Genomic DNA, 15,180 nt, shown 5'->3' with positions numbered 1-15,180 from the left:
GGTCCTGACTGTTAGAAGGAAAACTATCAAACAGGAAGGACACCTACACCAAAACCCCATCAGTACGTCACCATCATCAAAGACCAGAGGCAGATAAAACCACAAAGATGGGGAAAAAGCAGGGCAGAAAAGCTGGAAATTCAAAAAATAAGAGCACATCTCCCCCGGCAAAGGAGCGCAGCTCATCGCCAGCAACGGATCAAAGCTGGACGGAGAATGACTTTGAGGAGATGAGAGAAGAAGGCTTCAGTCCATCAAACTTCTCAGAGCTAAAGGAGGAATTACGTACCCAGTGCAAAGAAACTAAAAATCTTGAAAAAAAAGTGGAAGAATTGATGGCTAGAGTAATTAATGCAGAGAAGGTCATAAACTAAATGTAAGAGATGAAAACCATGACATGAGAAATACGTGACAAATGCACAAGCTTCAGTAACCGACTCGATCAACTGGAAGAAAGAGTATCAGCGATTGAGGATCAAATGAATGAAATGAAGCAAGAAGAGAAACCAAAAGAAAAAAGAAGAAAAAGAAATGAACAAAGCCTGCAAGAAGTATGGGATTATGTAAAAAGACCAAATCTACGTCTGATTGGGGTGCCTGAAAGTGAGGGGGAAAATGGAACCAAGTTGGAAAACACTCTTCAGGATATCATCCAGGAGAACTTCCCCAACCTAGTAGGGCAGGCCAACATTCAAATCCAGGAAATACAGAGAACGCCACAAAGATACTCCTCGAGAAGAGCAACTCCAAGACACATAATTGCCAGATTCACCAAAGTTGAAATGAAGGAAAAAATCTTAAGGGCAGCCAGAGAGAAAGGTCGGGTTACCCATAAAAGGAAGCCCATCAGACTAACAGCAGATCTCTCGGCAGAAACTCTACAAGCCAGAAGAGAGTGGGGGCCAATATTCAACATTCTTAAAGAAAAGAATTTTAAACCCAGAATTTCATATCCAGCCAAACTAAGTTTCATAAGTGAAGGAGAAATAAAATCCTTTACAGATAAGCAAATGCTTAGAGATTTTGTCACCACCAGGCCTGCCTTACAAGAGACCCTGAAGGAAGCACTAAACATGGAAAGGAACAACCGGTACCAGCCATTGCAAAAACATGCCAAAATGTAAAGACCATCAAGGCTAGGAAGAAACTGCATCAACTAACGAGCAAAATAACCAGTTAATATCATAATGGCAGGATCAAGTTCACACATAACAATCTTAACCTTAAATGTAAATGGACTAAATGCTCCAATTAAAAGACACAGACTGGCAAACTGGGTAAAGAGTCAAGACCCATCAGTCTGCTGTATTCAGGAGACCCATCTCACACGCAGAGACATACATAGGCTCAAAATAAAGGGATGGAGGAAGATTTACCAAGCAAATGGAGAACAAAAAAAGCGGGGGTTGCAATACTAGTCTCTGATAAAACAGACTTTAAACCATCAAAGATCAAAAGACACAAAGAAGGCCATTACATAATGGTAAAGGGATCAATTCAACAGGAAGAGCTAACTATCCTAAATATATATGCACCCAATACAGGAGCACCCAGATTCATAAAGCAAGTCCTTAGAGACTTACAAAAAGACTTAGACTCCCATACAATAATAATGGGAGACTTCAACACTCCACTGTCAACATTAGACAGATCAACAAGACAGAAAGTTAACAAGGATATCCAGGAATTGAACTCATCTCTGCAGCAAGCAGACCTAATAGACATCTATAGAACTCTCCACCCCAAATCAACAGAATATACATTCTTCTCAGCACCACATGGCACTTACTCCAAAATTGACCACATAATTGGAAGTAAAGCACTCCTCAGCAAATGTACAAGAACAGAAATTATAACAAACTGTCTCTCAGACCACAGTGCAATCAAACTAGAACTCAGGACTGAGAAACTCAATCAAAACAGCTCAACTACATGGAAACTGAACAACCTGCTCCTGAATGACTACTGGGTACATAACGAAATGAAGGCAGAAATAAAGATGTTCTTTGAAACCAATGAGAACAAAGATACAACATACCAGAATCTCTGGGACACATTTAAAGCAGTGTGTAGAGGGAAATTTATAGCACTAAATGCCCACAAGAGAAAGCTGGAAAGATCTAAAATTGACACTCTAACATCGCAGTAAAAAGAACTAGAGAAGCAAGAGCAAACACATTCGAAAGCTAGCAGAAGGCAAGAAATAACTAAGATCAGAGCAGAACTGAAGGAGATAGAGACACAAAAAACCCTCCAAAAAATCAATGAATCCAGGAGTTGGTTTTTTGAAAAGATCAACAAAATTGACAGACCGCTAGCAAGACTAATAAAGAAGAAAAGAGAGAAGAATCAAATCGACGCAATTAAAAATGATAAAGGGGATATCACCACCGACCCCACAGAAATACAAACTACCATCAGAGAATACTATAAACACCTCTACGCAAATAAACTGGAAAATCTAGAAGAAATGGATAATTTCCTGGACACTTACACTCTTCCAAGACTAAACCAGGAAGAAGTTGAATCTCTGAATAGACCAAGAGCAGGCTCTGAAATTGAGGCAATAATTAATAGCCTACCAACCAAAAAAAGTCCAGGACCAGATGGATTCACAGCTGAATTCTACCAGAGGTACAAGGAGGAGCTGGTACCATTCCTTCTGAAACTATTCCAAACAATAGAAAAAGAGGGAATCCTCCCTAACTCATTTTATGAGGCCAACATCATCCTGATACCAAAGCCTGACAGAGACACAACAAAAAAAGAGAATTTTAGACAAATATCCCTGATGAACATCAATGCAAAAATCCTCAATAAAATACTGGCAAATCGGATTCAGCAACACATCAAAAAGCTTATCCACCATGATCAAGTGGGCTTCATCCCTGGGATGCAAGGCTGGTTCAACATTCGCAAATCAATAAACATAATCCAGCATATAAACAGAACCAAAGACAAGAACCACATCATTATCTCAATAGATGCAGAAAAGGCATTTGACAAAATTCAACAGCCCTTCATGCTAAAAACGCTCAATAAATTCAGTATTGATGGAACGTACCTCAAAATAATAAGAGCTATTTATGACAAACCCACAGTCAATATCATACTGAATGGGCAAAAACTGGAAAAATTCCCTTTGAAAACTGGCACAAGACAGGGATGCCCTCTCTCACCACTCCTATTCAACATAGTGTTGGAAGTTCTGGCTAGGGCAATCAGGCAAGAGAAAGAAATCAAGGGGATTCAGTTAGGAAAAGAAGAAGTCAAATTGTCCCTCTTTGCAGATGACATGATTGTATATTTAGAAAACCCCATTGTCTCAGCCCAAAATCTCCTTAAGCTGATAAGCAACTTCAGCAAAGTCTCAGGATACAAAATTAATGTGCAAAAATCACAAGCATTCTTATACACCAGTAACAGACAAACAGAGAGCCAAATCATGAGTGAACTCCCATTCACAATTGCTTCAAAGAGAATAAAATACCTAGGAATCCAACTTACAAGGGATGTAAAGAACCTCTTCAAGGAGAACTACAAACCACTGCTCAGTGAAATAAAAGAGGACACAAACAAATGGAAGAACATTCCATGCTCATGGATAGGAAGAATCAATATCATGAAACTGGCCATACTGCCCAAGGTAATTTACAGATTCAATGCCATCCCCATCAAGCTACCAATGAGTTTCTTCACAGAATTGGAAAAAACTGCTTTAAAGTTCATATGGAACCAAAAAAGAGCCCGCATCTCCAAGACAATCCTAAGTCAAAAGAACAAAGCTGGAGGCATTACGCTACCTGACTTCAAACTATACTACAAGGCTACAGTAACCAAAACAGCATGGTACTGGTACCAAAACAGAGATATAGACCAATGGAACAGAACAGAGTCCTCAGAAATAATACCACACATCTACAGCCATCTGATCTTTGACAAACCTGAGAGAAACAAGAAATGGGGAACGGATTCCCTATTTAATAAATGGTGCTGGGAAAATTGGCTAGCCATAAGTAGAAAGCTGAAACTGGATCTTTTCCTTACTCCTTATATGAAAATTAATTCAAGATGGATTAGAGACTTAAATGTTAGACCTAATACCATAAAAATCCTAGAGGAAAACCTAGGTAGTACCATTCAGGACATAGACATGAGCAAAGATTTCATGTCTAAAACACCAAAAGCAACGGCAGCAAAAGCCAAAATTGACAAATGGGATCTCATTAAACTAAAGAGCTTCTGCACAGCAAAAGAAACTACCATCAGAGTGAACAGGCAACCTACAGAATGGGAGAAAATTTTTGCAATCTACTCATCTGACAAAGGGCTAATATCCAGAACCTACAAAGAACTCCAACAAATTTACAAGAAAAAAACAAACAACCCCATCAAAAAGTGGGCAAAGGATATGAACAGACATTTCTCAAAAGAAGACATTCATACAGCCAACAGACACATGAAAAAATGCTCATCATCACTGGCCATCAGAGAAATGCAAATCAAAACCACAATGAGATACCATCTCACACCAGTTAGAATGGCGATCATTCAAAAGTCAGGAAACAACAGGTGCTGGAGAGGATGTGGAGAAATAGGAACACTTTTACACTGTTGGTGGGATTGTAAACTAGTTCAACCATTATGGAAAACAGTATGGCGATTCCTCAAGGATCTAGAACTAGATGTACCATATGACCCAGCCATCCCATTACTGGGTATATACCCAAAGGATTATAAAGCATGCTGCTATAAAGCTCTACATGCACACGTATGTTTATTGCAGCACTATTCACAATAGCAAAGACTTGGAATCAACCCAAATGTCCATCAGTGACAGATTGGATTAAGAAAATGTGGCACATATACACCATGGAATACTATGCGGCCATAAAAAAGGATGAGTTTGTGTCCTTTGTAGGGACATGGATGCAGCTGGAAACCATCATTCTCAGCAAACTATCACAAGAACAGAAAACCAAACACCGCATGTTCTCACTCATAGGTGGAAACTGAACAATGAGATCACTTGGACTCGGGAAGGGGAACATCACACACCGGGGCCTATCATGGGGAGGGGGGAGGGGGGAGGGATTGCATTGGGAGTTATACCTGATGTAAATGACGAGTTGATGGGTACTGACGAGTTAATGGGTGCAGCACACCAACATGGCACAAGTATACATATGTAACAAACCTGCACATTATGCACATGTACCCTAGAACTCAAAGTAGAATAATAAAAAATAAAATAAAATAAAATTTAAAAAAAAACATGCCAGATACACAAAAACAGGGAACTTGCAGATCCACCTTACAAGAATATAGAAAGTTCCAAAGGCTGAAAAACAAGTAACACCAGATAGTAGTAACATTTTCATAACAAAACAAATAGTGCTAGTAAAAATAATTACATCGGTAACTACAAAAAGATATGCTTCATTTCCTGTATTCTCTTAACTGATTTTAAAAGCAATTTGAAAATATATAAAGCAGCTGGGCATGGTGGCTTACATGTTTAATCCCAGCACTTTGAGAGGCCAAGGTGGGAGGACTGCTTGAGCCCAGGAATTCGAGACCAATAATGTAGTGAGATCTCATCTCTACAAAAAAATTATTTTGAAAAATTAGCTCAGTATAGTGGTACACACCTACAGTCCTCATGACAGAGGAGACTGAGGCAGGAGGATCACTTGAGCCCAGGTTAGAGTGAGCTATGATCATGCCACTGCAATCCAACCTGGGCAACAGAGCAAGTCCCCAACTAAAAAAAAACCAAAAAAAAAAAAAACAAAAAAAAAACCTTAAAGGCATTTATACATGTGTGTGAGTAGTATGTATAATAATGACACCAAAAAAAAAAGAGGGAATAGAGCTATATAGGAGTCAAGTTTCTGTATCACACTAGAATTACGTTAGTATAAATCAGAAGTATATTCTGATAAGATAAATATTATAAGCCCCAGAGTAACCACTAAGAATATAACTTAAAAAAAAAACCACCTAGAAAATCATTTAAAAAATTAAACTGAAAGTGTCATACTAGAAAATATTCACTTCATGCAATAATTAAAGAGGAACAGAGAAGAAAAAAGACACAAGACACATGAAAAACCAAATGTAAGCCAGAAAATGTGAATTCAATCACATCAATAATGACATTAAATGCAAACAGATTAAATAATCATATCACAAGGCAAAAATAATTAGATAGAATTTTATAATTAAAAACCCAAGATTTAACTATATGCTCTTTACAGCAGATACATCATTTTTTATTTAAAAAATACAAATAGGTTGAAAGTAGAGTGATTTTAAAAGATAAACCATACAAACAGCAACCATAAGAGCTGAAATGTCTATTCTAACCTAAGACAAACAGACTTTAAAACAAAAAAAAGTTACTCAGAATAAAGAGGAACAATTTATAACAATTAAAAGGTCAATTCTAATTAGTTGGACGTGATGGCACACGCCTATAGTCCCAGCTACTCAGGAGGCTGAGGCACAAGAGTCACTGGAACCCAGGAGGCAGAGGTTGCAGTAAGCCATGCACTGCATTTCAGCCTTGGCAACAGAACAAGACTGTCTCCAAAAAAAAAAAAAAAAGGTCAATTCATCAGGAATATATAACAATTATAAAAATATATGGATCTAACATCATAATGTCAAAATATGTGAAGCAAATCTGAGAGAAAAAAAGGGAGAAAGACAAACAATAAGAGTTGAAGACTTCAATACCCTCCTTTTGAAAATGGAGAAAACAGTCAGAAGACCAACAAGGAAACAGAAGACTTGAACACCTAAACCCAACCCAATAGAGCTGAGAGACATCTATAGAATACACCACCTAACAACAGCAGAATACACATTCTTCTCAAGTACAAACTGTACATTCTACAGAATAAACTACATGTTAAAACATAAAATAAGCCTCAATAAAACTTAAAAAGACAAATCATACAAAGTATGTTTTCCAACCAAAATTGAATCAGGTGAAACATAGTAACAGAAGGAAATTAAACAACACATTCCTAAATAACCAAAGGGTAAATGCAGAAAAATCACAGTGTAAACTAGAAAATAAGTTTAGATGAACTAAAACAAAAATATAATAAGCCAAAACTTCGGGCATGCAGCTAACACAGCGGTTAGGAATTTATCAATTTTTACACATACTTGTAATAATAATAAGAGCTTAAATCAATAACCTAACTGTACACCTTAAAAAACAGAAAAAAAGCGCAAACTAAACCCAAAGCAAATGGAATGAAGGAAAAATAATGACTAGAGTGAAAAAAAATGAAACAAAAATCAGAAAAGAAAAATAAAGATTAGAAAAAATAAATCAGCTTATTTGAAAAAATCAGCAAAATTGACAAAATTTAACTAGATTCACCAAAGGGAGAAAAAAAGAAGGGGAAAACTTAAGTTACTAAAATCAGGAATGAAAGAGAGGGCATTGTAACTAACCTTACTGACATGAAAGGGATTACATGGGAATACTATGAACAGATATATGTAAACAGACAGCCTAGCTAAATGGACAAGTTCTATTTAAGACACAAATTGCAAAAGCTGATTCATGAAAAATGTAAAATCTAAACAGACTTATGGCAAGGAAAGAGATGAAGTTAGTAATTTAAGAACTTCCTACAAAAACAGTAGTTTCACAGTAATTTCTATTCAAAAACAATTAATACCAATCCTTTCCAAACTCTTCCAAGTGAACCTGCCACCTCAGTCTCCCAAAGTACTGAGATTACAAGCTTGAGACACTGTACCTGACCCAAAATTTTATTTACTCCAGTAATTATTATTCAATTTCTACCATCCAATCCCAGGGCTATTTAATGGATTTCATCACCCTTCAAATTGTTCCTCATTTAAATCTACTTATTCAATCTAACCAAAAATTGCCTATTCTTTTAGTGCTCTCAATAACTTATTCCCACCTCATCTAATCAACATCATAAACAAATCTCTGGTCCTTCTATTTTCTCCTAGAATAACAACTCTTCTGGCTTCTCTTTCCCTATGTAAGCTGAAACCAATAGGTGATCAACTCTTCTCTCTTTGCCTGCTGTCCTTCTACCATACCCATTCAATGTATTCCTGAACCAAGGATCGATACTGTAATTCATCATCTCCATTCCTGAGTGTTAGCAGGAAAAACAAATCAGAGATTCTGTACAGGCTGACAACATTATAAAATCATTATCACTAACCTGAGCTGACTTCTCAGAATTGCCCTCCAATCCTTTTACTTTCCCTTGGTCAGCTCCATCTCAAATTCACTTCAACACGAACTATAAGTCTTCACCAAACCACTCTCCTCAAAGCCTCTAACCTACTTCCACCACTACTCACCTCCCTCAGCAGATAATCTTGCTTTTACCTCAAAACTGATTTCTCTCAATTTCCTCTCTACAAACTTATTTGCATCCACTCTTGTCATCTTGGGCTCAATCAATTCCTTTTTCCCTTCAAGTCACACAAAGGAATAAACAGATTCTAACATCAGACTCCTCCATATAATTCAGTTCTAAATATTGTCATGTAGAATGCAATGAAAAACCAAATGACTCCTCTAATAAAAGATCAGCGGATTTGTGATGGTCTGAATGTTTGTGGCCCCCATGAAAAGTACAGGTTGAAATCCTAATCCCCAAGGTGATGAAATTAGGAGGCAGGGCTTTTGGGAAGTAATTAGATCATGAGGACACAGGCCTCATGTTTGGGATTAGTGCCCATTATAAAAATGATTCCAGAGAAACCCCTTGCCCCTTCCACCACAGCAGGGCACAGAGGAACATATCATCTATGGTAAACAGTCCCTCAGAAGACACTGAATCTGCCAGCACTTGATCTTGGAATTGCCAGCCTCTAGAACTGCAAGAAACAAATTTCTGTTGTTTATAAGCCACACTTAAAGTATTAAGATATTTTTGTAATAGCAGTCTGAAGAGACTAAGACAGGATTTCTAAACACATCTAATCTGAAGTATAATTATTACAGATACTAAAAAATAAAAAAATTAGACCTAATAAAATATTTTTTTCACAAGGTATCCATAAGTAGGACATTTACCATCTCCTTTTTCTACATACCTGCTTTTAAATGTTTAGGAGCCTTTGGCACAGTGTCAGGAGACATCCTCAACATTCTGAGATCTGAAGAGTAATATTCCGACTCTCTTGGTAGCTTATGTGGAACAAATGAAGGCAATAAAAATGAAAAAGACTCATTAATGCCCAGATTAGAATGACCCACCTATGAAGAAATGAAGAAAATAAGATATTAATTTCAAACTTCATCTGCTAAAAATAATCCCTCATTTTTATAAAGATGAACACTGAGAAGTTACACTAGTTACTTAAGATCATAATCTCAAACCTTCTGAATTCATATATAGGTCATATCTTGTTGGGTCAACTCTGAGAAGACTCTATAAATCATCCTGAGGGCTTAGAAATCTGTTTACATAAAATATTATAGATAGTATGCCTAGAAGTGTTGTTACTCAGAAGTTTGCTCCTTATGATCACTGCAGAATTTGAACCATGGGATTATTCTTGACAAGCTCAGGTATTTCTTTTTAAGGTAGAGAGGTGCACTGTGGGCAAGAAAGAGTAAGAAGGAAAAAGAAACAGGAATATTTTCTAGAAACTCACAAATGTTTAGAAGGAAAATGAGAGTATCAAAGAACTATAACTGTGATCAGTTGCCAACAAGCATAAGTCCTCAAACTTCTTAAAACAAAAGTAATGGAGACTATACATTGGTAGTGAAGTAAAGGTTAACTGCTCAAAAAGAAGTTCCTAATGTTTCATCAGGTCACAAGTCCTTGCTAGAAAAGAAATTAGAAACCAATATTGGTGACATTAATACCTAAACATGTACAGCTTTTCACCAAATTTACAGTGCACCCTCACATAAAACTATATATCAATTTTAGGTTGTCTTTATTTCCCTAAAAAGATTATTTCAGTCATATCTTCTCAGGATGAAGTCTAAAAATGTATACAAGCATGAATTTTTCTATCCTCTTTCATCAATTTTTCATTGTGTAGTAATGAACATTCTTAGGAAGCTGTGTGAAGTGTGGAAATGAATATTCCATATCTATTTCTATATCTACATCTACTGCCCATACAGGTTTCTCTAGACCAGTGCTTTTCGACTGGTGACGATTTTGTACCCATCAAGGGACATTTGACAATGCCTGGAAACATTTTTTGCTGTCATAACTTGTGATGGGAGAGGATGTTACTAGTATCTAGTGAATAGAGGCCAGGGATGGACGCTGCAAAACATTCTACAATAAGCAGGAAACACGCCTCCCACCATAACAAAGAATTATCCAACTCAAAATGATAATGCTGCTAAGAAGCCCTGTTCTCCACATAGCACAAAGTTCCTAGTTTTCAATTACCTCACTCCTACAGGAAACTTTTTTGAAGTACAGCCTATATATATACACACACATATATAAATACACATAAATATACATAAAGATATATGCATATATATAATATGCAGTCATGTATCACTTAATGATGTGGATATGTTCTGATAAATGTGTTGTTAGGCAATTTTGTTGTTGTGCAAACATCACAGAGTGACATACACAAACCTACTACTGTGTAGCCTACTACGCACCTAGGCTAGTGGTCTAGCCTACTGCTTCCAGGCTACAAACCTATCAGCATGTTACTGTTCTAAATACTGTAGGCAACTATAAAACAACGGTATTCGTGTATCTAAACATATCTAAACATAGGAAAGGTACAGTAAAAATACAGTATTTTAATCTTATGGGACTACCATCATATACGCAGTCTGTAATTAACTATCACAGTGTGGCATGACCATACATAATATATAGACACTTGTGAGACAGTGTGTGTTTATAGTTTATAGCAGTTTTTCTTCTACAGCTTTCAAACACAGAAATAAAGAAAAATTTTGATTGCAAGCTTGACGTCAAAAAAATTTCATTATGTTAAAGTTTCAAAATACAGAACTATTAAAGTAGGTAATACCGGCCAGGCACAGTGGCTCACACCTGTAATCCCAGCACTTTGGGAGGCGGAGGCGGGCAGATCACGAGGTCAGGAGATCGAGACTATCCTGGTTAACACAGTGAAACCCCGTCTCTACTAAAAATCCAAAAAATTAGCTGGGCGTGGTGGCGGGCACCTGTAGTTCAAGCTACTCAGGAGGCTGAGGCAGGAGAATGGTGTGAACCCGGGAGGTGGAGCTTGCAGTGAGCCGAGATCACGCCACTGCACTCCAGTCTGGGCGACAGCAGGAGACTCCGTCTCAAAAAAAAAAAAAAAGTAGGTAATACAAAATAAAATGTAAAATGAAAAATATGAGAAGTATTTATTTAAGAAACCAGCAGATCTTCATTGCTAATTGAAAATGGAAAGAACCAGAAGAAAAAGAAATCAAGATTAGTTTATCTTCCCAATGTTTAATCAACAATGAAGAAAGAATGAAAGATGACCAAGAAACCAGAAAAATACTAATACCTTTCATAAAAACTCAGAAACTCTACAAGTGAGTCTAATTTTAGGAAAAATATGAGTTATTTTGCTATAGGGCAAGTTGAATTTGGGGTGATGACAATATTCACAAGAAAACATGCAAAATAAATTAGACAAATATCAGGGTATAAAAACAGAGGTGATAATCATCCACACAGAGATAGGCAACTAGGTCTCCAAAGGTGGGGGGGGTAAGAAGAGGAAAGAAATCTAAGGCTTAAATCTTAAATCATTTTTAGAGTTAAATGGCCAAAACAAGAGGTACTAAAATAGCATATTAGGCCTGGCGCAGTGGCTCACACCTGTAATCCCAGCACTTTGGGAGGCCGAGACAGGTGGATCACCTGAGATCAGGAGTTTGAGACTAGCCTGGCCAACATGGTGAAACCCCATCTCTACTAAAAATACAAAAAATTATTCAGGCATGGTGGCAGGCGCCTATAATCCCAGCTACCTGGGAGGCTGCCGCAGGAGAACTGCTTAAACCTAGGAGGCGGAGGGTGCAGTGAGCTGAGATCGTGCCATTGCACTCCAGTCTGGATGACAAGAGCAAAACTCTGTCTCAAAAAAAAAAAAAGAAAATAGCATATTAATTATGTGCTGCTACCAAGAACAAGGAGAAAGAAAAACAAAATAATAATAGAAAGTAGGAAACCACCAGAGACTCTAATAGTCTCGTTTCAGCTAAGTGAAGAGAACTAACAACCAGGAACTATATAAATGCTATATAACTTACCCCATTTAATAGTACGATATATGAGGTTGATTATTAATATTCCTATTTCCTTATGCAGATCAGGAAAGTGATCCTCCAAAGTCATTTGCTCAAGACACAAGGCTAACAAAGTAACTGAACTGGATTTCGACTCCAAATCTCCGTTCTTTTCACAGTTCCGAGCTGCATCATACATACGTGGATACCCAAATAATCATTTATGATAAGTAGATATAAAAGTGAACCAAGTAAGTATGAATGACTCTTCTGTGACAAAGATGAGGAGTGTAACGAAGCAACCAAGGAGTAAGCAAGCCCCTGAAAGCAAGCTAAGCCACACAGAAAAAGTACTACCACATCTGGCTTCTTGCTTTTCTGATATTGACATTAAATAACTCCTAGATCTAAGACTAAGACAGATAGAGCTACAACTGAAAGACAATATAGGGAATAATAGCATCTTCCTTAGATTGAAAGATTATACTTCAGGCTATATTTAAGGACAGATTAAAATTTGGAGCAGTGGTCAAAGCTAGTCTCTGCACATTAACTGAACCTATATATCTTTATTTTTAAAATACATTTTATCTACATGAAAGGTTGATATAAGTCACAAAAGTAGTATTAAAAATTTAGAACACTTTAAGAGTTGTTACTTTGTTTCTCATTGTTATTGAATGCAACTTTAGGCAATCTCCTTCAAAACCTCTACTCTTGCCAAAAAAACGCAAAATCTTAACCTTAGTTTCATCAAGAATAGTTAAAATTCTGGGGTGGGGCGACGGGGGACAGTTTATGGTATGGTGGTTAAGTACATAGACATGGTTAGTTTCAAACACTGGTTCCCCCAATTGCTGAATAATAATAAGCAAGTTCTTAAATCCTCTAAGTCTCAATAGTAAAATAGGGATGATAATAATCTCTAACAATTCTATTTGACAGAATTGACAGAGGACAAAAATGAATTGATACATACATGTAACCTCTTAGCACAGTACTTGAGCACAAAGTGTTAACTATCATTTTCATCCCCACTGTTATCAGATTAAAATTAAAGAATGCCTAGTTTAGAATACTGAAGAAAATAAAACTAACCTAGTGATTCTGTGTTAAAAAAATTTTAATAATGCAATAAATTATAAATAAAAGTTCATCATAGTATCTTCATTTTCTACCAACAATCTGAACCTAAAGGTCTAAATGTGGGTGTAACCCAAACTAATAGAGCTTTACAAAAATATACCAATCTTATACATAGGAAAACAGGAAAAGAGAAATAACATTAAGTACATCACTATTTTATCTAACTGTATTTAATAACAGGATATGAGGATATATCACAAGGAAGTAGGGCCCACTTTGGGACTTACAATACCAGACAACAAAAGAGGATATTCATTCAACAGGACCAGAGGAACATTAATGCCAAGGGATCCAAAGATCCAAGCAAATAAAAGCCTTCTATAAAAGAATGACACAGGGAGGGGAACATCACACACCGGGGCCTGTCTGCGGGTAGGGGGTTAGGGGAGGGATAGCATTAGGAGAAATACCTAATGTAGATGACAGGTTGATGGGTACAGCAAACCACCATGGCACATGTACACCTATGTAACAAACCTGCACATTCTACACACGTGCCCCAGAACTTTAAAAAAAAAAAAAAAAGGGTTGACATAAAATTTTTATGACACCTTAGAGTTGCCAGTTTCTAGTATACACACAATGGTAATAATGATATAAATAGAGAGAGGGAAGGGACATGTATATACATTAGTATGTTGCTCATTTGGGAAGGAGATACTTCCCTTTGGAGAGGCACTGGCCAGTTTGGATATTAAGCACTTCATTATCCTTCCTGGTCAAACATGGGTCTTAAAACTTTCAAGACACCTCTGAAGTCAAGTCTTTCAGGAGCTTCTAAAAAGAAATACTTAAATATTCCAGGGACTGTTTCAAGGCTTGTACATTGAAGACCAGAGGGAAACATTCAAAGTACAAGCTTCTGAATGTTCCCATGAATAACTCTAATCTTAACACTGTCTAAAGACTATTGCTGGCACAACTAGAAGAGTTAGGCTGCCTCAATATGAAAGGCCTGGAGCCCCAGGGGATGGCCTTTTCCAAGACACCCCAGAACTAGAAATAAGTCTTACAGTCTACGAAACATAAACATTTCTTTTATACCAACCTCTAATGGAACATATTCCTGGATATCAGATAAAGAACAGGTACAAGTTACAAGCTGGTAATGAAAGATATAATTTTTCAAATAAAATATTTTCAAATAAAATTTGAAATTTTTTCAAATAAAATATTCCTCTCCCCGCCCAGAAAAAATGTCAGATAGAAAAACTTACAGGCTGTTCAAAATTGCTTTCATTCTCAGATGGTAGTTGTAAAGTAGGCTGCCAGTGCAGGGAGCTGTCATGCATCTCTAGATCATCATGCAAATTCTCTAAAGCTGCTAGCTCAACGTACTCACCAGTCAAATCACATTGGTCATGTACCCAGGAAACAGTAAAAAGTAAAATAAACACAAACAATGCCATTTCCTGAAACAATACTGAAAAAGGCCATGTTTCTTACAACTATCATTTTATTGTATCTCACCTTTCTTTGTAGTTCAGTAATTCTTTCACTGCACACAACAGCGTTTTCATTTAGGCCATCCAGAGTAATGATGTCAGACTCAGCCTTCCCCTGCAGGCCCTCTACAAAATAGGAGTCATTTTGCATAATTGTATGTATAGTAAAACTAGACTTAGCTCCCACAGGCCAAGGAATTTCACCTTGGCCTATATCAGCTTTCAGCAATGTCTCTTGGGCGACTGCAATTAATGATGCATCACTGGTCAATGGTAAAAGCACCTTGTGACTTTGCATCACATGCCACCAAGTTTGCTGAAAAG

The 15,180-nt window shown here is 37.0% G+C and overlaps 1 protein-coding gene across 6 annotated transcripts in view; it reads right to left on the bottom strand.

The window, feature by feature from the left end:
* Positions 1-15,180, bottom strand: part of ALMS1 (ALMS1 centrosome and basal body associated protein) — a 228,773-nt gene that overhangs the window by 170,770 nt on the left and 42,823 nt on the right. For all 6 annotated transcript variants that reach the window (XR_012095364.1, XM_073023075.1, XM_073023076.1 and 3 more), the window contains 2 exons: positions 14,882-14,982; positions 9,112-9,205 (listed from right to left, as the gene is read on the bottom strand). Coding sequence is in view for 5 of the 6 variants with exons in the window: in XM_073023075.1 (XP_072879176.1) it covers positions 9,112-9,205; positions 14,882-14,982 (195 nt within the window). In the remaining variant the exon portion in view is untranslated. The remainder of the gene's footprint in view (positions 1-9,111; positions 9,206-14,881; positions 14,983-15,180) is intronic.

Source organism: Chlorocebus sabaeus, chromosome 14 (assembly GCF_047675955.1).
Source record: "Chlorocebus sabaeus isolate Y175 chromosome 14, mChlSab1.0.hap1, whole genome shotgun sequence".
Lineage (NCBI taxonomy): Eukaryota > Metazoa > Chordata > Mammalia > Primates > Cercopithecidae > Chlorocebus > Chlorocebus sabaeus.
This window is presented reverse-complemented; position numbering and strand designations above follow the sequence as displayed.